The following is a 27261-nucleotide window of genomic DNA, read 5'->3' as shown; positions in this document are numbered from 1 at the left end:
TATTTGTTGCCTGGAGTTATACACACCTTTTAATCCCCTGTGGAAAAGGTTTTCATGTTTATTCTCTCGTCTTTTTCACTCCTTTTAATACTCTCAGCTCATCTTTAGCAAAGGTAGATAGCCAATATCATTCACTGTACCTGTACATACATGACGTAAAATGTTCACTTGTTGGGAGAAACCCAACATATCCAGTTTTTTTATGGACCTGTTGGATAGTTTTTATTTCTATATTCAATACTGGTAGTACGTTTTCTCGCTGAACACATTCTATTTCCTTGTCCCCTGCAGAAACATCCTAACAAGGTTTTATTAATGAACTAACCTCTGAAATCAGTCAGCCACTGCGTTGTATTTTGAGGTGTATCGCATTCTTATTTAATTTCGGTACATAGCATGAACTGGAGGAGGCTTGTACACAACCGCACCCGGCTTGCTGGAGTGAAGAAATGATGATGATGATGATGATGATGATGATGACGACATAGCATTAAAATTAAGCTATTATTTACTTCAGCCTTTATTTCTAATGAGTTAACTATTGCTATCGGCCACATTATTTATGCGTTGGTTATGGAAAAATGTTCTCTTTCATTTCAGATTGTGTTTATAGAACACACCAGTTGATCGCCTTCGGGTTCGATTATTGACGAGAGAGCTCGCTAGTGCACATAGCAAGAAAACTATACTGAAGGAGATCGATCACATTCAATATAATTTCTGGAGTGCATAAATCTCTGCAATGGTAAAAATAACACACGCTTAATCGTTCATAGTAATGGATGCATCAGTGATAGGGTTCTTGCAATAACCGAATGATAGTACACAGTTTAATATAGGAATTTTCAAGGGATGGGAAGAAACTTGTTACAATGGAGTTCTTGTTACATGCGGTACTCACTATAGCGGACTTCTGCTGTATTTTAAAACATAATGTTTTCTTACTTTGGATTAACATACTTACTACCCACTGCATATTACTCCGTGTTATTACATTCTATGTTTGCATATATTTTAATATACGGGGTGTTTCAGAAAGAATATACGTATTACAAAGTATTTTGTCCAAACTATCGATCGCTGCGCCTCGGCTCGGCTATTCGAGAAACGAATACATAGTCTAGTTTATGGTAATAGGCGCTAGATGTCTGTTTTCTTCTGTTTTGCTTGGTAACCGTCATATGTTTGCAATGGCTACTCCGCAGCAGAAATTATTTTGTGTTCTCGGGTTTGCGAAGTGTAATTCCTTGATTACAGTCCAAAGATGTTTCAGGCTGAGGTACCAAATTGATCCTCCGAATTGGTGGAACATTCGCAGATGATATCGACAGTTTGTAGATACAGGATGTGTATGTAAAGGAAAGAGTCCTGGCCGCCCTCGTGTTCCTGAAGAAAATGTTGCACGAATTGAAACTTCTTTCCAACATAGTCCTTCAAAATCAACTCGTCGTGCCCGTCGGGAGTTACAACTGCCTACAACAACAATTTAGCGTGTTTTGAGACATCGGTTGGTTATGAAGCCGTACAAGTTGCAGCTGTTACAAGCTCTGCGTCCTGATGACATCACAAACGTGTGGCATTTTGTAACGAGATTCTTGATGCTATTGACAATGATAACACTTTCGCACAACGCATCGTGTTCAGTGATGAAGCGATTTTCCATGTTAGTGATCAGGTCAACAAACACAATGTTCAAATTTGGGGCCTACAGAACCCACATGCAGTCATTGAACATGTACGAGATTCGCCCAAAGTTAATGTGTTTTGTGCGATATTCTGATCATCTGTTTACGGCCCATTCTTCTTTGATGGAAACACGGTCAACAGTATCTCGCTATGTTACAAAACTGGTTGTTTCCGAGGCTGCGTGAAGACAACGTCATTGGGCTCCACAGTCACCGGATTTGACACCCTGTGACTTCTTCCTGTGTGGTTTTGTTAAAGACAACGTTTATGTATACTACCACTCCCACAGAACCTGGAAGAGTTGAAGAACCGGATCCGTAGTGCCATAACACCAGTGACGAAGGACATGCTTGCCCGAATATGGGAGGAATTTGAGTATCGATGTGATATTGTTTATGTTGCTGATTGAGAACATATTCATCTGTAATCTGAATCTGAGAGGTTCGTAAATATGTGTGTTTAAGTTTCATGTTTGTATGTCTTACATTTTAATAAATATATGCATTCGAAAAACGTATATTCTTTTTGAAACACCCTGTATAAAAATGCCTGTTTAAACTAAAGAAAACCGAGCTCGATAGCTGCAGTCGCTTAAGTGCGGCCAGTATCCAGTAATCAGGAGATAGTGGGTTCGAGCCCCACTGTCGGCAGCCCTGAAGATGGTTTTCCGTGGTTTCCCATTTTCACACCAGGCAAATGCTGGGGCTGTATCTTAATTAAGGCTATGGCCGTTTCCTTCCACTTCCTAGGCCTTTCCTATCCCATTGTCGCCAGAAGACCTATCTGTGTCAGTGCGACATGAAGCAAATTACAAAAAAAGAAAAAAAATTCCATCCATTTCTACACCCCCCTCCTGCAGTTTGGCTTTTGTGGAAGATTAGCTTTCGGAACTTTGTTTAAAATCCATCCATATTCTATGTTATTCCATTTACTTAACACATTGAAGACTGAGCAGGTAAAGTTAGATCTTACACTGTGGACTGAGCATTTTATTGAGTTTTCACATTATGATACAAAAATAACTGATAACCTTACTTACAGTCAGAAACCTATTATACTGAGCTCGATAGCTGCAGTCGCTTAAGTACAGCCAGTATCCAGTATTCGGGAGAGAGTAGGTTCGAACCCAACTGTCAACAGCCCTGAAGATGGTTTTCCGTGCTTTCCCATTTTCACACTAGGCAAATGCTGGGGCTGTACCTTAATTAAGGCCACGGCCGCTTCCTTCCCACTCCTAGACCTTCCCCTTCCCATTGTCGCCATAAGACCTATCTGTGCCGGTGCGATGTAAAGCAACTAGCAAAAAAAAAAAAAAAAAAAAAAAAAAACCTATTATGGATGCAGCAATGCTTGAGCTACGCATACATATGCTGTTTTTCAAAATTGGAGCAAAACCACTATTTATAAATACATTTTTTAAAACCTTGTTTCTACTTTCAATTTTTTTAAAATTTTCACATTGCATATTAAAAACATGAAAAATTACATAGTCACACACACCATGATACATTTATGAAACACAACATACATACTAATCATTGAGAAATTAGAATATTACATTAATTGCAGAAATTGGCTCTAGTATGAAATAATTCAAAACACTTAGGGAAACACAAGCCAACATTACATTGCTCACAATAGTAACGAGTGTCTTTCCGCACTGACTTTGCTAACATAGCTTTGCTACTTTCAGCACAGATTTTACATTGGCTCTGTGCCCTCGTGAAATTTCTCAGTTGTGGGAATTTTCTTTGGAAAATGATGTGCCGACAATCGATTTACAGGAGAAGTCTCATTCAAATCTGTCTTCAACTGTTCACCACCCTTGTCAAGTAACATTTGTGCTAGTTGTGCTATGTAGGCAGAAAGATGAACCGACTTTAATTTTGTTTCCTTATACAACATAAAAAAGTTGACTACCATCTTCATGAATATATGGAAAAACACTTTTTTCCACCACTTTAGTTGACGTCGACCAAATGGATAGTAGTTCAACATTTGATTGCTATGGTCTACAGCAATTTTGTACTGATTGTAATCAATGAAAGCTTCAGGCTTCACTTTTTGAACATCACCATTTTTAGTCTTCATGGGAACATTGGTGGCCATCGTTTTGTGCTTTGTTGAAAGTACGTAGGTGTCTCTGGTATCCTTCCCTTTTAGAAAAAATTAATGTTCTTTCTGTTGAAAGGAGAGTTCATTCTTTTTTGGTTTTTGGTGTATTAAATCATCTGGGAGTAATCTACGATTTTTCACTATGGTTCCCACGGCAGCAGTCATCATATACTACAACTCGTCTAGTAAAGCAAATATACCAAGAAATACAATGCTGTACAGTTTCTTGAGAACGTACTGGGTGTAGTTTCTGAAACTTTCAGTGGTTTGAGTTGCATATTGCAACCTTCGGCACAATTCAGTGCTTGAAGGTATTTCATACCACAGCATTCTGGTTTCCCTTTCTTTGATTTACAAAAAGGCACACAGTAGTATCCCATTTTCATTGAAAACAAATACAGTACTATTCTATTTCCCCCTGTTTCCTTCCAACAGGACTGGTGCTATTTGGTGTTGCCATCTACCTTAGGTATTTGTACATGCAGTATTTCATTTAGTGCCATGTTAAAATGTTGTAATGAACAGGCAGTATAAGCAGCTATTTGATGCATATTGAGCTGCAGTGGTTAGGAGTTAATGATATTCGGGTAAGGGGACATAATGAGAAAGAGATAGGGGGTTATAAAGTATTCTTAACAGGTTTTAAAATAGGGAAGGGAAGAGTGTGGGGTAGACCTGTTCATTAGGAATACTATTGCATGCAATATAGTTTCAGTTAGGCATGTAAATGAGTGAATGATGTGGGTAGATTTGGCTGTTGGAGGAATTAGGACGAGAATTGTGCCTGTGTATTCACCATGTGAGGGTGCAAATGAGGATGATGTTGACAAGTTTATGAAGTATGGAGTGAAATCATAGTGAGGGTCAGCAGCAAAGATAGGATAGTGCTACTGGGTGATATCAATGCAAGAGTTGGAAATAGAACTGAAGGATAAGAAATGGAGTAAATGTGGGGAAGATACGGAAGCTGTTAGGAATGGAAAACGTTTACTGCACTGCTGTGTTAGTATGGGATTAGCAGTTGCAAATACATTCTTCAAGAATAAGGTTATTCACTGCTATGCGAGGGAACATAAGGTCATCAGATCCATAATAGGTTATACTATAATCGATTTTGAATTCAGGAAAGGTGTTAGGAATATGCGGGTATTCGCGTTTTTTTAAAACGATACAGGGCACTATCTGATCTGTAGTGAACTAAGTATCTCTATGCCTGCGATAAAGTAAAATCTGTCTGCAGACGAATAAGGGTAGAAAATTTCCAGGGCGAGGAAATTAGACAGAAGTACATGGATATGATTAGTGAAAAGTTCCAAACAGTAGACAGTAAGAAGGTTTAGGGTATAGAAAGAGAATGGGTGGCATACAGGGTTGCTGTAGTAGAAACAGCAAGGGAGTGCCTGGGAACAACCATGTGTAAAGATGGGAAAAAGCTTACATCTTGGTGGAATGATGAAGTGAGGGCAGCTTGTAAATGTAAAAGGAAGGCATATCAGAAATGGCTCCAAACAAGAACTGATGCAGGCAGGGAATTGTACATAGATGAAAGAAAGAGAGCATAACTAATTATTGTTGAATCTGAGAAGAAGTCGTGACGATTTTGGTAATAACCTAGAAAGGCTAGGTCAAGTGGCAGGGAACCCTTTCTGGACACTAATAAATAATCTATTAAGGTAAGGTAAGGGTGTATTCTGCCCGAAGGCAGGTCCGAACCTCCGCAGAGGTGTGCCTGAGCCGGAGTTTACGTACGATAGGGTGGCCAGTTCCTTTCCGCTCCTCCATTCCCTTACCTCCCACCAACAGCGCGTGGCAACCCATCCAAATCTTGACCATACCCAATGTTGCTTAACTTCGGAGATCTCACGGGATCCGGTGTTTCAACAAGGCTACGGCCGTTGGCTAATCTATAAAGGGAGGGGAAAAAAGGAAATAGTGTTTTGAATAAATTAGTTGAACTGTTATTAGATCCCAGTGAATTACTGGACAGGTGAAAGAAATATTTTGAAAATCTTCTCAATGTAAAGTCTTTTCGGTGATGTCGCCAACAACCCAGCATATAAAGCAGCAAGAATAGATTAAATTAGACCTGTAATTGTGAAATATAGTGGCAAGGCAGGAATAAAATGGCTTCACAGAGTAATGGAATTAGCTGGAAAGTTAGTAAGGTACTTTGTGATTGGACAAAAGGAGTAATTGCAGCTATCTCGAGTGTGAATCAAGGTGCAGAAAAGCTAATCCAGTAGCTCACAGTTGCGATCAATAGTATTCTGTAAGAAAGAAGTCAACTCCCGTATGAAACTATCTTTACACCGGTCTGTTTCCAGACCAACTTTGTTTTACAGGAGTGAAAGCTGGGTAGACTGAGGATATCTTATTCATAAGTTAGAAGTAACAAACATGAAAGTGGTGAGAACAATTGCTGGTACAAACAGATGGGAATAATGGATGGAGGGTGCTTGGAATGAAGATATAAAGGCTAAGTTAGGAATGAACTCGATTGACGAGGATGTGCGCATGAACCTGCTTTAGTGGTGGGGCCATGTGAGGTAAATGTAGGAGAATAATGGACTGTGTCATGGAGGGTAAAAAGAAATAGAAGGAGATAAAGATGACAATGGTTAGACCTGGTTTAAATATAAGAGGTATTGAACTAAAGAAGGCCACAGTGTTAATTACAAATAGATGATTGTGGCATACTTTAGTAAAATCACTGAACTTTGCAGACTAAATGCTGAAATGCATAACAGTCTATAATGTAGATGTATGTATGTTTTGACTGATAAAAGTAGTTTCAATCTTGGATGGCATATTTGCATTGTGTCTGCAAACATTTCCCAGGACCAGAAAATGCATTCAGGACAGCCACAAACATTTACAGCACCATTCTTCTGTAAATTTGCCTTTTTGTCTTTTTCATTTTTTCATTTTCATTTCCCTTCATTTATACACATTAGCTAAACATGTCTGTATAAAGTGTACAGTATGTGATTCATGCTGAGCTCGATTTACTACTTTTCGCTATTTGTGTCACTTTCTCTGTTTGGTAGCTCTGCAGTAATGAATGCAGTTAAAATTGTTCCATTTTTCTTGAACATTTCCAAACTGTGTCCTTTGGATTGTTTAATTTCTTTAACAACTCTTACTGTACTTGCTCATTTTTCAATTTCTGTATTATTCTTGTTTCTCTTATATAATTTTAGAATCCTTTTGTACTTTCAGCTTTGTTGTTGTTGTTGTTGTTGCTGTTGATCTGTGATCAGCCCAAAAGCTTCCTCAGGATTGGCTGTAACATTCATAAGTTCTTATTATTTATTTATTGCTATTTGCTTTACTTCGCACCAACACAGATAGGTCTTTACAATTTTCTTTTTCTATCAATATGTTGTTGTGAGAGTTTTAGTTCTTCTGTCTCTGCATCCATACATGGTAATCTTCTACATTTTTTTTTTCTGAACCATATGTTTCCAATAATTAGCTTCCATCATTGGTCATCAACTCAGATGGACAGGACATGCCCTTTGTATAAAAGACAGTAGGCTCCCTTTCCAGATACTCTATGGTGAACTTTGCTTTGTCACAAGACCCAAGGTACCCCTTTGACAAACTATAAAGACCAGCTTAAAAAAACCATGAAGGAGACCAATATAAATCCACAGGCCTGGGAAACACTTTCTGAGGATCACATACTTCTGCTGCTGTCAACTTATTTGAACAGACATGAGTCCAATGGTACACATGCAGGTTTTGCCAAGCCCAGCCATGTCCTCCACAATCCATCAACTGGAATGTTCTGTGCAAGAATTGGTTTGTTTAATCATCAGAAGTTTTCACATAAAGTGGACCGAGTGGGAATTGGATTGTTAAGAAAGGTGAATACTCAAGAGACAAGTAACAGCCAACAACGATGATTTGCTTTTCTCTCATTTCTCATTTAATTCATATCTCCCATTATCAGTGCTACAAATCAATACACACTACAGTTTCAGAATAATATAGAAATAAGTGCTGAAGATTTTGAGGTGACAGATTGCAGAGAAATGACCAGAACTTGTCAAAATGGAAGAAGGGTACTTTGTCATGACACCGAAAGATCTTGTAGAATATTAGGTTAAATTCAAGCCACCTTATAGCCTCGATTACTGGTATGCTCTCTGTAGCTTTTGTAAAAGATGGCTAGGGACACGGACTTTTCAGTACGTAAAATCTCATGATAACAGTGAGAAAAGCTGTTGCAGAGTGGTGTTTACAGCAGTAAATAAAACCCAATCACAGTGTCATTTTACATTTAAAAAATACCATTCATTGATTGACATAATAAAATAATTTTTCAGGCTCACTATTTAAATAAAACAGAGTGAAGGAAATGGGAAGGTGACACTGTGATAAAGAGAATTGCACTTTTAAAGATAAGAATAAGAAATCTTCAGTGGCATGCACTGGAAAAGATGGCTAGCATGAAGGAGACCAATATAAATAAATAGAATAGCCCATCCTAAAAAGTTTATTATGGAGTAGAAATAAATATTACTGAATGAAATGATTTGTTTTAAAAACTTGAATGAGAAAGCACTTTTAACCACACTTCACTTGACTATGCTGTATGCCATGCTGTATAACTTTGATTTTAATGAGCTGTAATACCTTAAAATTTCTTATCAAATGACAAATATCTTACAGTCATCACTGTTTCATCTGCCTCAGTGGATCAATTGTAGAGTGTCTGACACGTGATCCTGAGTTTGTGGATTCAGTCCTGGCTGAGGTAGTCTATATTTGAAGGATGGTCAAAAATAGTGGTAGGCCTACTCCATGTCATTGTTAAAGATCTTTGGTGGCTCGCACATTTTCACCTGACAAAATTAAATTAACTCAGCTATGGTATCCGTTCCAAAAGAATTCAGCTTTCGTTGCCAGATCACAGCATAATAGGGATGTACTGAAACACTACCGATAGATGTCTCACAAGTGGTTTACGGTATGCGCTTGTCGATCGTCATCTGTTCCTCTATGTTTTTAATGGAAGTTTTGTAGTTAACTGATGAAGTTGAAGTTTTAATATATCGCAATGGCAGAAAAGAAAACAAGAAAACTGTTTTGCCTGACTATTGCAGTTTTAATATATCGCAATGGCAGAAAAGAAAACAAGAAAACTGTTTTGCCTGACTATTGCACTATTCCAATGTTCCAAAATTAAGGTAAATCGTATTCATACAATCTATTTCCTAAGGAGGAGCCCTTCCATAAAAAGTGGTTGCAAGCATTTCGTAGACAGGACCTAAGAAATAAAAGTGTGACTCATAATATCAATGTCTGCTCAAAGCATTTTGCAGTTGAAGATATTATCATTGCTGAAAGGAGTGAATGAGATAATTAATTCTAATATAATTATAATTTTGTGTGGCTATTTCTTGCCGAGTGCAGCCCTTGTAAAGCAGACCCTCCGATGAGGGTGGGCGGCATCTGCCAAGTGTAGGTATCTGCGTGTTATTATGGTGGAGGATAGTGTTGTGTGTGGTGTGTGGGTTGCAGGGATGTTGGGGACAGCACAAACACCCAGCCCCCGGGTCATTGGAATTAACCAATGAAGGTTAAAATCCCCAACCCGGCCAGGAATCGAACCCGGGACCCTCTGAACCGAAGGCCAGTACGCTGACCATTCAGCCAACGAGTCGGACATTAATTCTAATTAAGAAGGTCATTTTAAGTTAGTGACGTCCTCGGACAGTAGAGCGCTGTCTTTTTTTTAGCACAGCTTCGCATGTTAGATCCTGGCTCAGTCCAGTGGTATTTGAAGATGCTCAAATACCTCTGCCTCGTGTCAGTAGATTTACTGTTATGTAAAAGAACTCCTGTGGGACAAAATACCGGCACCTCGGTCTCTCCGTGTACTCTGGTTTTCCTTGTCATCGTTCATTCCAGTAACACTCTCCAGTTTCATTTCATTTCATCTGTCAGCCATTAATTATTGCCCCAGTGGAGTGTGACCGGCTTTGACACAATGCCTATGCTCGCCGCTAGATTGGGCCTGGAAACAGGCTGAGGATTTTCAGTATTATTTCATAATTTTAGGTGAAAGAAGAAGACTTAAGGAGAATGCTGTACTTTCAATGTTTTAATGGAGTTCCACCAGCACCTTAGAAATAGTCCGGAGAGCAAGAAGATTTAGAAGTAGAGAAGCAGCCATAACATTGTGTGCGGTGGTGTACCATGAATAACAGTGTGACATATAATTTGACACTAGAGCACCATCAATTCCAGACTTCCTGAACATGAAATAATCCATCAATTCCAAATTTAAAATACTCATATCTGTGTTATGACCTGAAACAAAGTCTTGAAACTCGTGCGCTGAAGGGAAATTCAATTCAGTAGTACTGGTTGTAGCGTCTGGTACTGCCGTCATACCAATGTTGTTCTTTATGTACACCTGTAACCTAATATATATAACTCATGTTTTGAAAACAGTTAAAGAATTCAGTTTTAACAAAAACACTAACAGAAAAGGTTGCTACTTTTAGTCCTTCGCTTTCAGTCAACTCGCTTCTTTCCGAATAAATTTCCGCCCTTTTCCTTCAATTCCGCTTTCAAATCCGCAGTCATCATTGCACCTATATTATTTCCCATCTCTTTCAAAACATCAGCAGAATATGGTAACTTCATTTTCACGCATTTAAAGTAACAGTTTTGTTTCGATTTTCATAAATCTAGAAATACTTCATTTAAGTCTCATGTAAAACAAACGAGAAGCGGAAAGCGCATACCGGGTATTACCATTACGCTGCCTAGCGGACAAGTTTTGCGTGATACATCCCTATTGGAATTGTGACCCTTGTGTAAGCAAAGTCCATAGAGGTGACAAGAGATATGCATTTTGCAGTTATTCTGGATTGTCACTAGATTAGATCTCTTCTTCATCCATTTCCAGACACTCACTGTATAGGGTAATGCACCAAAATCCTCCACTTTTTTCTGTCTTTCCATCATCCTTCTTCATCTTGCTTCGATTATTTTGACTACAGAGTCCCTCTTATTCATAGCTGCCTTCTAGATTATTTGCTTTATGTCCCACTAACTACTTTTACGGTTTTCGGAGACGCTGTGGTGCCGGTATTTAGTCTCGCAGGAGTTCTTTTACGTGCCAATAAATCTACCGACACAAGGCTGACGTATCTGAGCACCTTCAAGTACCACCGGACTGAGCCAGGATCGAACCTGCCAAGTTGGGGTCAGAAAGCCGGGGCATCAACCGTCTGAGCCACTCAGCCCGGCCTAGGTTTCTTACTGATGATCATTTTCTCCTAGGCTTTCTTTGGAATCCTCCCATTTTGCATTTGCATCAGGAGTCCAAACCACCTTAGCTGTGCTCTGTCAGTTCCTTTTTTTAATTTACAAACATTTACTCTTTCATTTTGTATTCTGTGTTGTCTGGTCTTTCCTAAGGGATCTTCATTTCTACTGCTTAATTCTGTTCTTGTTTCCTTCAGTCCAGGCCCATGTTGCTGAAAAATAAGTCAATATTAGTACTGTACAAAATTAGATGAATGCAGTGTTTTCTCGTATAACATTTGGTCTCTCTTCTCGTAATCTGTGGTCATCATCATCTTCGTCATCATCATCATTCCCAGCTCCATTTTTCTGGGTGTGATGGTAAATGAGAAAAATATCTAGAGTTTGAACTTTGATCGCGTTAGGCATCTAGTACTTGTTTTTTCTTAATACATAAGGGCCGAACTTATCTATATTTTGATGTGTGAATGGAATTTTTTGTTTGTTTGCAGAGTATTCCTCAATCGGCCATTTGGAGGTGGGTACTGAGACACTCCTGGATAAATCCAAGAGTGTGAAGAGTGTGTTGATGCAGTTGTTTGAGCAGAGTGGCAATACTGACATCGAAGGGGTAGACACAATAAATGCTTGTTACGGTGGAACGGCTGCTCTCTTCAATGCTGTGGCATGGGTTGAATCAAGTGCTTGGGATGGTGAGTGAGCTTATATTAACAAGCATCACACCAATAGTTTGGATAGTTTGGACTGAGTGCTGCCTAGCATCTTTCTAACAACCAAGTGAACAGATGATGTTTCCTTATGTTGGCTTTTTTTTAATGGTATAAAGTGGAAATGATCTTTGCTGGTGACTGGAATAACAACAGCTTATTGCTGCCTTTTTCAGTAATTTCAAGACTAATGTAACACTGCTTTAACCTAGGCCGGATAAATGAAAAGTTGGTGGTAGCTGCTTCTTTTTTTTTTTTGAATGATTTCCTTTTGATGTCCTAAAGGAGACATACCCTTTCATTAAAATATGTGCTTATCAGCCATAGTGGGAGAGGTTATTTCTTTCTGAGAGATGTAGGAATATCTGAATGTGTACTACCCTATGCTAGTCGAAGCCTTTTGGTAGGAAATGGCACATAAATTCACCAGAAGGGAGAACACGGTCAGCGGTTTAGATGTCATGTGTGATTGGTTTTATTTTCCGTATTGATGGTTTAGATGGCAGAAGAGGACCCCAGTCTCAATGGCAGATAACACAGAAGAACTTTCTCCTGTCAGCAACACCTGTATTTCAGTGAAGCTATTGCAAAAGGTGTTTGTACTCCTCAGGAGCAGCCGAAAGTTACACCTGACAGTAGGTATAAAATATCCCTGGAAATGGCAACCCCACATTTATAATAGCCTAGATATGAATATGGTACGTGTAAACATGCCTTGGAAAAGGTTAAGGTGTAGCTTGCAAGCGTCATGCGGTTCCTTGGGTGCTGGAGTAACTGTGAAAAATGGGCAACCAGTAGCCGACATCCTGAAAGTAGGCATAATCAACCTTATGACTCTGACAGGAAAGGTCGGAAAAAATGGTGGATTTTGTGGAGAAAGAGAGTGCAGAAATTTTGGGGTTGAGAAAAATTAAATGGAAGGGGAAAGAAAAGAAGAGTATGAGGAAAGGATATACACTATATTGAAGTAGTGGCCGAGAGGCAAAAAATGGAGAGGACCTGATAATTTCAAGACAGCTGGAGGAGTATGTGATATGGTAGAGTACATCAGCGACAGGATAATGAAAATTAGAGTGAGAATGAGGAACAAAGTGGAGGACTTCATAAAAATGTATGCACCACAGACAGAGAACAAAGAGGGAGGATATTGAGGAATTCCTGGAGAAACTAGAAAAGGAAATAATTAATGTGGAAGTGATTATAATGGGAGACTTAAATGCACAGGTGGGAAACGAAAGACAAGGAAAGGAAGAAGTAATCGGAGCGTATGGCTGTGGAAAAAGTAATTGAGTTTTGTGAGAGGAATGGAATGATTGTGGGCAACACATGGTTTCAGAAGAAAAACAGCAGGAAAATTACAAGATATGGCTGGGGTGACAGAAGATTATTGATTACTTTATGATGGAAATGACATTTGATGAACAGTTGATGGATGTAACAGCTTTACCAGGAGAAGCATTTAATGGAGATCATAGTGTTGTGATAGCAAAAATGATAGTGGGGAAAATGGTAAAATTAAAGGAGATTACTTACAAGATAGTAAAATAAAAGTGTAGAAATTAAAAAGTGAGAATGTACAGGAAGAATTTCTGGAGAGACTGATACAACAAATTGTAGGTACTGAATTAGGAAATGTGGAAGATGAATGGTCCAACTTCGAAAGGGCATTTGTAAGTGGGGCAGAGAGTGCATGTGGTAGAACATCAATGAGATTGAAAGAAAAGGAGACACTGTGGTGGAATAGAAGGTGAAAGAAGCAATGAAAGATAAGAAGAAAGCATGGCAAGAATCTAATAGAGATAAAAAGAAGAAAGCAAAAGGAAATATATTGATAGCAAGGGAAATGTAAGAAATTGGTAAGAGAAGGAAAGAAAGAAAAGTTGGAAACAGATGGAGCTGGCAGTAAAAGAATTCTGTATGGAATTATATGTAATAGAAAGAAAGATTTTGTGTAAAACTGATGAAAGAGGAAGATGGAGAGTTGATAACACGTCCAGAAGAAATAAAGAGAAGATGGAACAAGTATTTTGATAAATACCTGAATGTGCGAAATTGTGCAGAGGAGACGGTAGTAATATGGTGTGATGACTCAACAGTAGAAGATGACGATGTTAGAGGTGGAATTAGCAGTCTATAAAATGAAAATGGAGTATCCAGTATTCGGGAGATAGTAGGTTCGAACCCCACTGTCAGCAGCCCTGAAAATGGTTTTCCGTGGTTTCCCATTTTCACACTAGGCAAATGCTGGGGCTGTACCTTAATTAAGGCCACGGCCGCTTCCTTCCAACTCCTAGCCCTTCCCTGTCCCATCATCGCCATAAGACCTATCTGTGTCGGTGCGACGTAAAGCAACTAGCAAAGAAAACAAAACAAAAGAAAATGGCACCAGGGATGGATGAAATTAGTGTGGAAATGATAAAGGTAGCTGGACCTGTTGGACTACAATGTGTGTACAGATTGTTAAAGTGCATATGGGAACAGAAATGTGTGCCAGAAGACTGTGGAAAGTGTGAGCTTGCATCCGGGAGATGGTGGGTTCGAATCCCACTGTCGGCAGCCCTGAAGATGGTTTTCCGTGGTTTCCCATTTTCACACCTCGCAAATGCTGGGGCTGTACCTTAATTAAGGCAATGGCTACTTTCTTCCAACTCCTAGGCCTTTCCTATTCCATCGTCGCCATAAGACCTGTCTGCATCGGTGCGACGCAAAGCAACTACAATAAATAAACTTGATATTTCCACCTATTCAATACAATTTTAATGCTGTTATTCAATTACTACATATTAAATTTCACAGGACTAGTTTCAACGCGTACTTGCGTCATCTTCACGTGTTTTCGGAAAATAGGCAACCTTAAAATTCATGACATGTCTTAAAATGTTTGGCATGAAATCCCATTAAATCTATAATTAAAACCTTAACTCATTAAAAGCTATTATGGCAAGTAAAAGACTTGCAAGTCAGTCGTATAATAAAAGTTCATTGGTTAAATGATATTCTTATGAACAAGCAGTTGTGGAGTCCTTAAATTTGTTGAGCGATTGATAAAATATTGTGTTCCATTTCACTACAACTTGTATACTGCAGAACCATCTCGAAAAACGTGAAGTTTGGTCATGTGGAATTTTCTGGATAAAATCTTCTATGTCTTAGGCCTATGAGGTGGAAACATTAAAGTAGTTTCTTGTGATGTTAGTGAAACCAATGTTTCCTGGTTCAATGCGGAACCTGTAAATATATTAAAACGCGGTTAACGATCCAATGTTGAATGTGTTGTGGCTCTAATCAGCAAAATAATGAAGTGATTGTATGTAGGACTCACCTCAAACTGCCGTGAGACAATGCTATTACTAGCCGCGCTCAATGAACAATGAAAGCTCTGAGCAGGTTTGCATGATCGGACGTAGCTGAAGAGGGTAAGTAGGGGTGGGTTGAGACGATGTATGTGGGCCGCGTGTGTGGAGGGAGTCTGGTGGGCGTGGACTGCGGAACGAATATCGGGAAAACTTATTGTGTATTATACATAAAATTAAATTCTTGTTTGGGATTTGAACATTTTTTTAAAATGTTATCAGAAAATTGAAGAGAACTTTTGGAGTTTCAGATATATCATTGAGATTGAGGTTAGCGTTAAAATATTGGTCTATATGAATGTAACATAATTCAGTAGCGTCCAGCAATGGTTCCTTGCTCAAAGTCTCTAATATTTGAATGTCTTGTTCCAAGTTTGTAAAATTATGTCTTAGCTCATGGATATGTTGTCCCACAGCGGAGAATCTATTATATTTTACTGCATTAATGTGTTCGGCATACCTTATCTTAAAGTTGTGCCCAGTTTGCCCTAGGTAGGCGCTGCCACAGTCATTGCATTGGAACCTATAAACACTTGACCTAAGATAAGGGTTAGATTTATTTACAGTAGCTGCATTGTGTAAAACTTCAGTACTTTTGTTATCTGTGAGAAAAGATATCTTTACATTATTCTTTTTGAATATATTAGTGACTCTGTGAATGTTGTTATTAAATGTAAAAGTTGAATAGGAATTATGACTTTGTTTATCTTTGGTAAGCGTGGTTTGCAGACGATGTTTAATCTTATTGATTATGCATTCGATGAAAGAGGCCTTGTAGCCATTGGCATAGGATATATTGCGGATAGTATTCAGCTTCTTGTTTAAATTAGCTTTAGTCATAGGGATTCTAAAAGCCCGGTCTACGAGGCTGAAATACGTAGCTCTTTTGTGAGCTTGTGGGTGTGTTGAATCTTGTCTTATAGTGACGCTAGTCTGTGTTGGTTTCCTGTAGATGTTGAAGAAAAAAGTAGGAGGCTGTCCCTTAATAGTTAAATCTAAAAAGTTAATTGATCCCTTCTTTTCAGATTCCAAGGTAAACTTGATGTGTGGATCTATGTCATTGAGTTTACTTAAGGTGGTCTTTGCATCTATTATCCGCTCATCTAGAACTACGAATACATCATCCACGTACCTAGACCAATGGTGTATGTTACTGAACGTGTTTCCGTTATCTATCGCGGAATCCTCTAAAAAATCCAAATAAATTTCTGCTAAAATCCCCGAGGCCGGAGACCCCATTGATAGCCCATTTTTTAATAAATTATACTATCAAAAATAAAGTAATTATTGTTAATTAACAACCTTAATAAATTCATGAAGTCCTGTATCTCTAGTACGCTTAGGTGACTGTAAGTTTTTAAATTGTTATGAATGATCGGTATTATCTTACTGGTATTAACACTTGGAAACATGTTCGTAGGGTCGTAGTTCGAAGTCGTTCAACTTGTTAACTAATTCAGTAGTATTCTTATTTGATTTATTAGCCCTAAATTTATAATGTTGTTTGAGGAATTTCTGAATAAACTGTGCTACTTTGTAAAAAGGACTTGGTCTATAGTTTATTATTGGTCTATTATGTTACATTCATATAGACCAATATTTTAACGCTAACCTCAATCTCAATGATATATCTGAAACTCCAAAAGTTCTCTTCGATTTTCTGATAACATTTTTAAAAAATGTTCAAATCCCAAACAAGAATTTAATTTTACGTATAATACACAATAAGTTTTCCCGATATTCATTCTGCAGTCCACGCCCACCAGACTCCCTCCACACGCGCGGCCCACATACATCGTCTCAACCCACCCCTACTTCCCCTCTTTAGCTACGTCCGATCATGCAAACCTGCTCAGAGCTTTCATTGTTCATTGAGCGCGGCTAGTAATAGCATTGTCTCACAGCAGTTTGAGGTGAGTCCTACATAAAATCACTTCATCATTTTGCTGATTAGAGCCACAACACATTCAACATTGGATCGTTAACCGTGTTTTAATATATTTACAGGTTCCGCATTGAACCAGGAAACATTGGTTTCACTAACATCACAAGAAACTACTTTAATGTTTCCACCTCATAGGCCTAAGACATAGAAGATTTTATCCAGAAAATTCCATATGACCAAACTTCACGTTTTTCGAGATGGTTCTGCAGTATACAAGTTGTAGTGAAATGGAACACAATATTTTATCAATCGCTCAACAAATTTAAGGACTCCACAACTGCTTGTTCATAAGAATATCATTTAACCAATGAACTTTTATTATACGACTGACTTGCAAGTCTTTTACTTGCCATAATAGTTTTTAATGAGTTAAGGTTTTAATTATAGATTTAATGGGATTTCATGCCAAACATTTTAAGACATGTCATGAATTTTAAGGTTGCCTATTTTCCGAAAACACGTGAAGATGACGCAAGTACGCGTTGAAACTAGTCCTGTGAAATTTAATATGTAGTAATTGAATAACAGCACTAAAATTGTATTGAATAGGTGGAAATATCAAGTTTATTTATTGTAATTCTTGGTTCAATACGGAAAAATGAAATTTCTTACGTTAACTGAAGCAAAGCAACTAGCAAAAAAAGGACTGTGGAAAGGGAATAATAATACTAGTCTTTAAAAAGGGGGACAAGGAAGTGTGTGATAACTATAGAAGAATCACAGTCTTATCACAAGTGGCAAAAATACTGAAAAAGGTATTAGAGAGGAGAATGAGAAGAAAGGTACACTGAGCGGCACAAAAAGCGCAACACTTCAATTTCTTTCAAAACTGAAATTTATTTTAAATTTATGACACTTTTATGACACTAATCCACTATCTTATGATAGAACATTGTGGCACGGTCCCATATAAATGTCTTAAAAATGAAAAGAAAAGACTATTATAAACAAATTTAACAAATTAAGCCAGAGATGCACATTTCAAGGAAATATTGAGTAAGCTCATAAAAGTAATGCACTTCTGTTTTGAAGTTATGCACTTCACACTTTCACTTCACAGATCTCGGAGACGATCTCAGAGACCTCGGTTCGTATCTTCGAAAGCATGTATTGCCACCTCTTGAACCAATGACAGTATTCAACCTTTCAGGTATGCTCCTGATTAATGCGGTAATGTCCTGTTGAGGAACCATCTCCCATTCTTCTAGGAGGGCGTTCCGTAGGTCCTTTAGGGTCTCTGGACAGTGCTGACGGGCTCTTCTCCCCAGCTGGTCCCGATCGTGCTCAATAGGATTCAAACCAGGGCTTCGAGCAGTTGAAGTCATAGCATGAATCCGTGTTTCCTCCAAGAACTCTTGCACAATTCTTGCAACATGTGGGCGTGCATTGTCATGCATTAGTGTAAAATCATCACCAATAAATGGAGTGAAAGGCACAAAATGCTCCAGAAGGATTTCCTCTACATACCGATGTGCGGTAAGGATCCCATTCTCCATGAAGACCAAATCCGTCCTTGCAGCTGTATTGATTCCTTTCTACACCATCACAGAACCAAAGGCATCCTGAATGAGAATGTGCAAGGGGAATTCCTTTTCCCTGGCCTTCTCCAGACTCTCTCCTTCCGTCAGGTGATCAGAGGCCAAATCGTGACTCATCGGTGAACAACACTTGATCCCGTTTTTATACTCTCCAGCCAAGATGTTCCCTTGCGAAACGTAGTGCAACGCCCCTAACAATTTAACTAAATGAATGACGTACGTCATAGGGACGTGAGCACACAAAACAAAATAAACAAGGAGCAAATGAAGCAAAAGCAGTAACGTGACGAGACTCTTCGGCAAGTGGGATTTGAAGGTACGCACTGTTTAAATCGAATGATGTATAAAATTTTGCTCCATGAAACCAGGAAAAACAAGAATGAAAATCAGGTAACGGTACAGACGGTTCAAGGCACGATAATCCACAACAGGGCGATAACCACCATTAGGTTTAGGCACAAGAAAGATGGGGGAAGGAATAGGCAGAGGTAGATGGACGGATGACACCCTCATTCAGCATATCCTGGATAATGTCCTTCAATATTTTCATGCGGGGAGGAGCCAAACGATAAGGAGGTGATCTGACAGGGATGTTATCGGACACATCAATTTTGTACTCTAGGACGTTAGTCAACCCAAGCTTATCAGTGAAAACATCTGGAAATTTTGCACACAAATCACGAATTTGAACAGCTTGGTCACTAGGTAAATGCTCCAAGTTAATTTGCACGGTTTCAACATTAGAAGCGCTCTTGACAGAAGAAATAAAACTAGAGGGAATAATATGCCTGCCAATTAATGGAACTTTAGAACCAGGAGAAAACTTGAAAAATAATTTTCTTTCCTGAAGGTCAATCACCAAACCAACATGGGTCAAGAAGTCAGCTCCTAAAATAAGATCACAATACGATTCCTTAACTACTACTAACTTAAATTTCCACGTGAAGTTCAAAATTCTAATTTTGATAACAATAGACCCAGTAACACATACAGTAGAACTGTTAGCAGTGACACAATTTATAGTTACCGGTTGCAGCTCAGGAAGGTTACAAGGGGATTTATACCTTTCATACCAAGACATTTTGACCAATGAATACACGCTCCCAGAATCCACGAGAGCGGACACGGGCTCACCGTTGATCTCAGCTGCAATAAAAGGCAGATTAACACAAACATGAGCAGAGATATGCTGACAATCAATATGGCACAGGACATCATTAGACTGGTTACGCATATTCATAGGTGTTGTCGAGATGTGAGAAAAACTCACACTATCGTTAGAGTCGGCTAGTCAAATACTGGATTTATTGGAATTATTTGGGCATGCACGCTTACTATGTTCCTTGGACCCACAAACGAAACAGGCGAAGTTGGGGTTAGAGTAATTCTTAGGTGTAGTGGGCTGCTTCAGGTTCAGACACTTGTCCCGAAGATGATCCCTGGCACCACATGCGTAACATTTCTTAACCGGTGTGCTAACTGGCGTAGACATTTGAGAAACACTGGGTGGACAAGTTAACAGAGGGAGAATGTTCGCCACACGACACGAATCCTCATATCAAACACTCTCCGCTTCAACACAAGCAGCCTCCAGATCCTTAAGAGTTACAGGTCTGGCGGTAAAACACATGCAGGACTGATTCTGTGGTGAAATGCCCCTGACCAAGTGGTTCACTAGATTACCTTCAGGAATGGATTGCCTCAAGACCTTGCAATAAAACTTAACGTTTTTATGTAGGTTGATAACTTTTCATTTAAGGATTGCCTCCTAAAACAACAACTCTGAATAAGCGACTGTTGAGCAGTCCAAGGGATATACGTTTTCCACGGTAACATTTTCCGAGATGGCCTCACACAATTCATCTTTTAACATCTCTTGACAATGAGGGAAGCAGACCCTGAAGACATTCAACGAAGTCAGCTCAAAAATATATGCTGTTTCCAATAATTAGACCCAGAACCTTAAAGATCGAAGGGTCTCTTCGATGGAATCAACAGAGAAATCGGCCAAACCCTTAAATAATACCAAAACTGGGGGTGGCATAATGAATGAGTTACCAGGTGAACATCCCTGACATTTCTTTTCTTTTCGGGGAGACAAGGTACCAGTCGGACAAGGGTTGGATGTAGTAAGATGTTTGACGCTACTCACCCGGTCATCACCATCAACGAGGGTGAGCTTCTGGACATCAATAAATACTTCAAGTGCATGAACATCAAAAGACAAAGAAATGGCTTTGGTTAACAACTCGGAAACTACTTGACGATTATTAGAGCTAAGACTTAAGGAAAGCAGATCCTTAATTCGATTCAAGTAGTGTTCTACCCTTACTTTGATTCTTTTTAATTGAACCTTAGATGGCGTAACATTAGCAAACGAGGAACATAATTCAATTAATTCATCAACATTATCACTGACAAGGACAATCGACTCACCGACTGACTGTTGATCCAATTCTGGTACATTGATGGGAAAGTGGGCGCCTTCGATGAGCCTCGCTATCTTGTCAGCATTGGTTCCCCCGTTTTCAAGGCCTCGTATCTCAACTCGTAGGCTAACTCAGCACTACGCAGGAAACGCGGGTCACTTATGGTGCGTACAGCCATCATAGAAGGGTACATGAAACAATAAACCAAAAGAATCAGTGGGGTCCACCTCAGCTTACAAATACATACTTAAATATTCACTAATTTTTTTTGGGTATCATTTTGGATGCTTGCGTCGCAGTTTCATAACTAGCTATTCAGCGTAGCTTCACCCAAGAAACCATGCTCGATAGCGACCAACTGCAATACCCCTAACAATTGAAAGAAATGACGTGCGTCATAGGGACGTGTGCACATCAGAAAAAAATAAACAAAGGAGCAAATGAAACAAAAACAGTAAGTAACTCCACAATTCAATATAAGGAAGCAAGGAAACGAGGAAGAGTGCAAGACCCTACCCATAAAATAAGGTTAGAGGTGGGGATCACTAGGAATTGCGATGGACAATACTCAAATGACACCAACTTTAAAATTTTAAAATAAATACAGTATGTACTTAAAAGAAAAATCATTTTTACATATTATCAAATAAAAGAAATCTTTAGACCCTGATAAATAAAATGAATTTGAAGGAATGAAAATCTAAATGGCATACATAAGAGTTTGTAAAATAAATAATTTAGATATAAATAAAATTCATATACTTAAAAATAAAATTATTTCTTCTTTTAAAAAGAAAATCCTGGTGCACCGGATTGCTTAAAACCTGACAAGTTACTAGTAAATATCCTTAAACAAAATTTAAATTTTAACAAGAATAACAACAAATTATTTAATAGAGAGCTTCCGACACACCCTAGTGGAAGGATCATTCCTCGTAAAACCCACATAATGTAGATCAACTACTCATCACAATAAATAGAAACTCCACACAACAACAGGTCAATATGTTAAACACCATACCGCAAGGAAGTTAAAATAATATCAACACAAATAAATAATGAATAAAATCACCCAACATAGTAAGCATGTAAATTAACAAACACAACCCGGAATAAATAACATAATGAGGCAGGACACGTAACCACAAGAAAAAAACACACAATCTCGCCTCAATACCACAAACAATCCATCATTATATTCACAGCAGCACACACCAGCGGACGCAAATCCCGACAAGTCAACAGTGCCCAATTTCAGTTGCGTAACTGTCACACGATAATAAGATAAGATAAGATAAGCAAATAACAATCAGAAGAGTAGATAAGGCCAAAGCTACGATCGCTCCACACTAGGGGTGCCCAAACCCTCAATTAAAACCCCAAATTTTACATTATGAAGGAATTACATCTTTGAAATTAATGTGGATATCCCCATCCCATAAAGCAATAATGAAATAAAACCACCTGCAGTAATGCAGAAATATACAATCCAAATCCCTAATTATACGTATCAAGCAAATAATAAAATCTACGAAATATAATACTAATAATAATTTTTTTTTTTTTTAAAGGGTGGAGTTTAGTGCAAACGTAGTACTTAGGTTGGAACACGGGTAACAGGAAGCTGAAATACACGAAACAATGCACAAAAAACAATATGAGAATCACAACATCAAAGAAAAGACGATACTGTGCACCACATAAATGCAGCAATAACAGCAATGAATATGAAATTTACAAATAGAAACAGCACGCATATAAAAAAAACTCAGGGAAAACACACGTAAATACACCAGAAATAAGAATAAACCAAAGGGAAACACAAAATTTAGAAAAAGCAAGGAAGAATTTTGACGGTTACCTAGAGCAAACAATGCACTTCGCCATTATACACCACACACTTCAAGTATGAATGCCATCACCAAACAGTGACATAATTTCAACTACAATAAATACACTCATAGAATACAGTAACCCACACCAAGAAAGTTATATACACAGTAATGAAACCTAAAGGCGTACATTCATGGTGACCAATTATGCTCAGGTAACCTCCTCGTGTTTTACCTAATTACTACGGCACTCACAAGTAAGAATTTAAAAACTTTACGTAATAAACACTAATGTACTTAAGATACTGTACAACACATTTTTGTCCTCCTCGCTAGGCGAGGTATACCCTCATTCATTACCCAATACCGATCGCTTCAGTCATAATTATTTTAGTAGCAGCACACCTGTTAGACATGTCCATCAGCGTCTACTTCTCACGCAGTTCCCACAGGCGAATTAAAACCTCTACACTTTGCCACATGGCGCGACACAGTCTAACACCGCTACACGCTCTGGTGGAGACCGCCAAAACACACCTTGCGGTAGCAAAGCATGCACCTAGATAGCGCAAGAGTACATGTTGCTGTCCACAGTACAATCAAACACACTAGATATAACTAGATATAACTTGCAGGAACGTTACGTGCTGTCATGTCCCAATAGCCGTACATACAACGAGTAGTATTATCATCCACTTAGTCACATAGTGTTGAATTCCAGTTTCAAATAGATAATGGCAATATTATCGCACATCACATCGGCACATTGTCAATAAAGCAGAGTCCAACAGTAAAATGCCTAATTCACAAAATGTTACTTGTGCGGATAGTGCACACAATTTAACAAGTGTCGCGTATACAGTTGATAGTCCAAATTATATTACATAATTAATGTTTCTTTTGCATAATAACGCCTCAGCAGTCGAGCTGTGCGATGCTCTCTGGTGAGTTCTGTATCTGTAGCAGGTCTTTTGGACTTAAGATTGGCTTCTTCCAGTCTCCTTTGAACGGTTCTCTCACTAACATTGACCCCTCGGACTTGTTGGAGCTGATTTTGTGCTTCAACGACAGTGGTGCGATGGTTGCAGAGAACTTGAAGTTCTAAGAAGTGGTCATCTCTCTCTGATGTTGCTCTTCTCAGGTCTGATCCCGCTCTCCTTGGAAAGCCTCCAGTTTCCTTGTACCTTCGTATGGTTCTGGAAATCGTGGAAGGCGTAGTCCTCAACACTTCTGCAACGTAATGAATGCTGCGACCATCTTCTACCAAAGCAACAGTTTTTGCAGTTTGTTCAGGGCTTAATGGCATGTTTATTCCAGAAAGCTGATTAAGACAGTCACAGAAAGATCCTATAAACATGAGTGTTTGAAAGGGGAACAATTGAAGGTACAACAATAAACGCTACAAGGGCGGGAAGACATTATTGGCTTACATCCAGTGATGTGTTTTCCATGTTGCGTGGGAAAAAACATTGGGGCTAGTGGTATAAACAATCAACACTTCATTGTTTTCTCGCAGAGCAACGCTAATAACATACTGTTACACATGGTGGAATTTAGGAAGAAACTTCAACTACAGAAGATCATCGGCCATTATATTTTCAAACTCGCAAGGTAGAAACCCATGACCGTGACATGCTCTGTCATTCAAAGACTCGAGTTCAAACAAGTACAAAAAAGAAATTAAAAAAAAAAAATTATAAATCCAGTATTCAACAGCAGAATATCAGGAAGGTGCTGGAAACCCGGAAAATGCAAATATGAGGAAAGGAGAGAATATACACTAATCTCAACACCAAGAGATAACATGTATTTTAAAATAAAATGGGCATTAACAAGATCAATAGAATTGGAATCGAGAGAACAACATGTATCAAAAGAGAGAGTTGATTCCTCATATAAGAAAATGTTACACAATTGGTTAAATCAGCCACAGAAAATTACAATTCAATAAAAGCCAAGCATGTAATGGTTAATTAACTCATTGCGGACCGTGGACGGCGTAAGACGTTTAAGCTTGCCCCTATGCTGCGGGCCGTGGACAGCGTAGGACGTTTAATGCTCTGCGCGAAGCAGTGCTGTTTATATTCGTCATCTATGCATTCTTACACCTTAGTCAGCGTTACTGGTTGTAACAGGAAGTTAGTTGACCTTGTTGAGATAAACCTCGTGTTGAGTGGGCTCATGTTTATCTCAGCTGTTTTAGCGGGAATTTCTCAGCACTTCCTCGCGCGTCAAGTCGGTACTTGAGATTCCAATGCAGTGCGTGTGTTCTTACCGAGTGTAGTATAATCTCTATATATAAAATAAGAGTTTTGTCTGTGCATTGCTCAGAATTTAACAATGACGGCATTTATGTATCAGTCATGTCCACAGTAAGCACTTTTTAATTTTCCGTAATTTTTGTCCGTCTGTCTATCTGTATGTATGTACATGCATCACGAGAAAACGGCTGTAGAGATTTGAATGAAAATTGGTATGCAAAGTCGGGAAATAATCCTCTAAACTCTTGGCCATAAATAACTGTATTCACCCTGAGTCAAATGGTAGTTTAGGGGAAGGCCTAAAATTTAATTTTCAAATATTTTATGTTATTAGTGGTCGTATTTAATGAAAATCAGTATGCAAAGTCGGGAAGTAAGTTGCTACAATCTAGGATATAAATAATTGTATTAACGCTGAGAAAAATGGCAGTTTAGGGGAAGGCCTAAAATATAATTCTCAAATATTTATATTATTAGTGGTCCTATCATAAAAAAAAAAGAAGTTAGAAGTGAAACAATATGATACTGCAATAAGTATGGTGTTCCTCTTCACTCTGGAACCTGTGATACCAGATATCACACCCTCAGTATCTACTAGAGGTAAGCACAAAGTATCATGTTTCTAACATGTATAGTTCAGGAGTAATGGTAAATTCTATTAAGTGGTGCATGTAAAGAGGGCCGGGCATGAAAATGGCTGGTCCAGGCATTCAAGTGTCCTGCTGAGAGGCAGGTACTGAACGTGTTAAAGTATTTCCTGCCAGCAGAAATGAATACAAAGCTGAACTACCTAAAAACAACATGTAGGGAACAGGGAATGGGTAAGCGAGGGGAGGAAGGTCGAATCTTGCATTGGTATTTATTTGAATTTAAGCTAGAGGGAGGCAATGGAACACTGTTCTTTGTTTAAGATTTCGTGTAATAATTTTGAAAGCAAGTCCTTGTCCACATGTTGTCGCACTATATCCTCCACAGAATTAGATTTAAATGATTGAAAATTAAGTTCTCGCTATAGAGGAATGAACGAGATATTTCATAAAGAAAAGAACAAAGTTTAAATCTGAGCCTGAAGGGCAAAACGGTAGAAAAGCTCCCAATGTTCAATGTTCAACAATACATAACAGTTCGCTCACCCAGCATCACAGGGTGCACAAATCCAGTTGGTCAGGATTAAAACAAACACGCACGACACACTCGTCTGCCAAAGGCCCTCCACACAAGACCGCTGTCAAAACCAGACTGACTTGAAAGGGAAATAATTGGCATATTTATAGCAGTACAGATGGAATGTTCTCGAACAATGGAGGCATGGAGCAGCTTCAAGGAAGTTCGATGACGTCAGTAATCACATGTCAGAGAAGCCGATGGAAGCTCTCTTCACCCGTCCGGACCGTTCACAAACATTTGATTAGGAGTAATTATCTAAACTAATTGTACAAAGAAAAATTTTCTATATAATAATTAGAAAAATATTCTTGTGGCCGAGAAAAGATACAAGTATATTTTTAATATCCCATGATTTTAGGAAAATTTTCTTTGTTGTCTTTTTTTTGCTCTTTGCTTTGTTGCACCGACACAGATAGGTATTATGGCGACGATGGGACAGGAAAGGCCTAGGAATGGGAAGGAAGCGGCCGTGGCGTTAATTAAGGTACAGCCCCAGCATTTGTCTGGTGTGAAAATGGGAAACCACGGAAAACCATCTTCAGGGCTGCCGACAGTGAGTTTCAAACCCACTATCTCCCGGATGCAAGCTCACAGCTACGCGCCCCTAACCGCACGGCCAACTCGCCCAGTAAATTTAAATTTATAATATAGAAAAAGAGGAAGAAAAAAGAGAATAATCAAAATGTTTCATGGGAGAGTTGAGCTTGAAGGGCATGGGTGGAGGGTGACAACTGAATGAGCAACATATAATTAAAGAAGTAAAAGGAGGAAAGAATATTGAGAGAGAAGTAATAAGAGTGATAACACGTGGCAAGGAAAATATTTTTGTAGACATTAAAAATATACAGACACAAGAGTGTACTTACCCCTTTTTTATTAAGGAAAGAAAAAAGAGAGAGCAGGGGGAAAAAGTATTCAGAAATTTTTTAAACTGGGAAACG

The 27261-nt window shown here is 38.7% G+C and overlaps 1 protein-coding gene across 4 annotated transcripts in view; it reads left to right on the top strand.

The window, feature by feature from the left end:
• Hmgs (hydroxymethylglutaryl-CoA synthase) overlaps positions 1 to 27261 on the top strand; it is a 245140-nt gene that overhangs the window by 59015 nt on the left and 158864 nt on the right. For all 4 annotated transcript variants that reach the window (XM_067141585.1, XM_067141595.1, XM_067141613.2 and 1 more), the window contains exon 3: positions 11580 to 11780. In XM_067141585.1, the coding sequence (XP_066997686.1) occupies positions 11580 to 11780 (201 nt within the window). The remainder of the gene's footprint in view (positions 1 to 11579; positions 11781 to 27261) is intronic.

Source organism: Anabrus simplex, chromosome 1 (assembly GCF_040414725.1).
Source record: "Anabrus simplex isolate iqAnaSimp1 chromosome 1, ASM4041472v1, whole genome shotgun sequence".
Classification (NCBI taxonomy): domain Eukaryota; kingdom Metazoa; phylum Arthropoda; class Insecta; order Orthoptera; family Tettigoniidae; genus Anabrus; species Anabrus simplex.
This window is presented reverse-complemented; position numbering and strand designations above follow the sequence as displayed.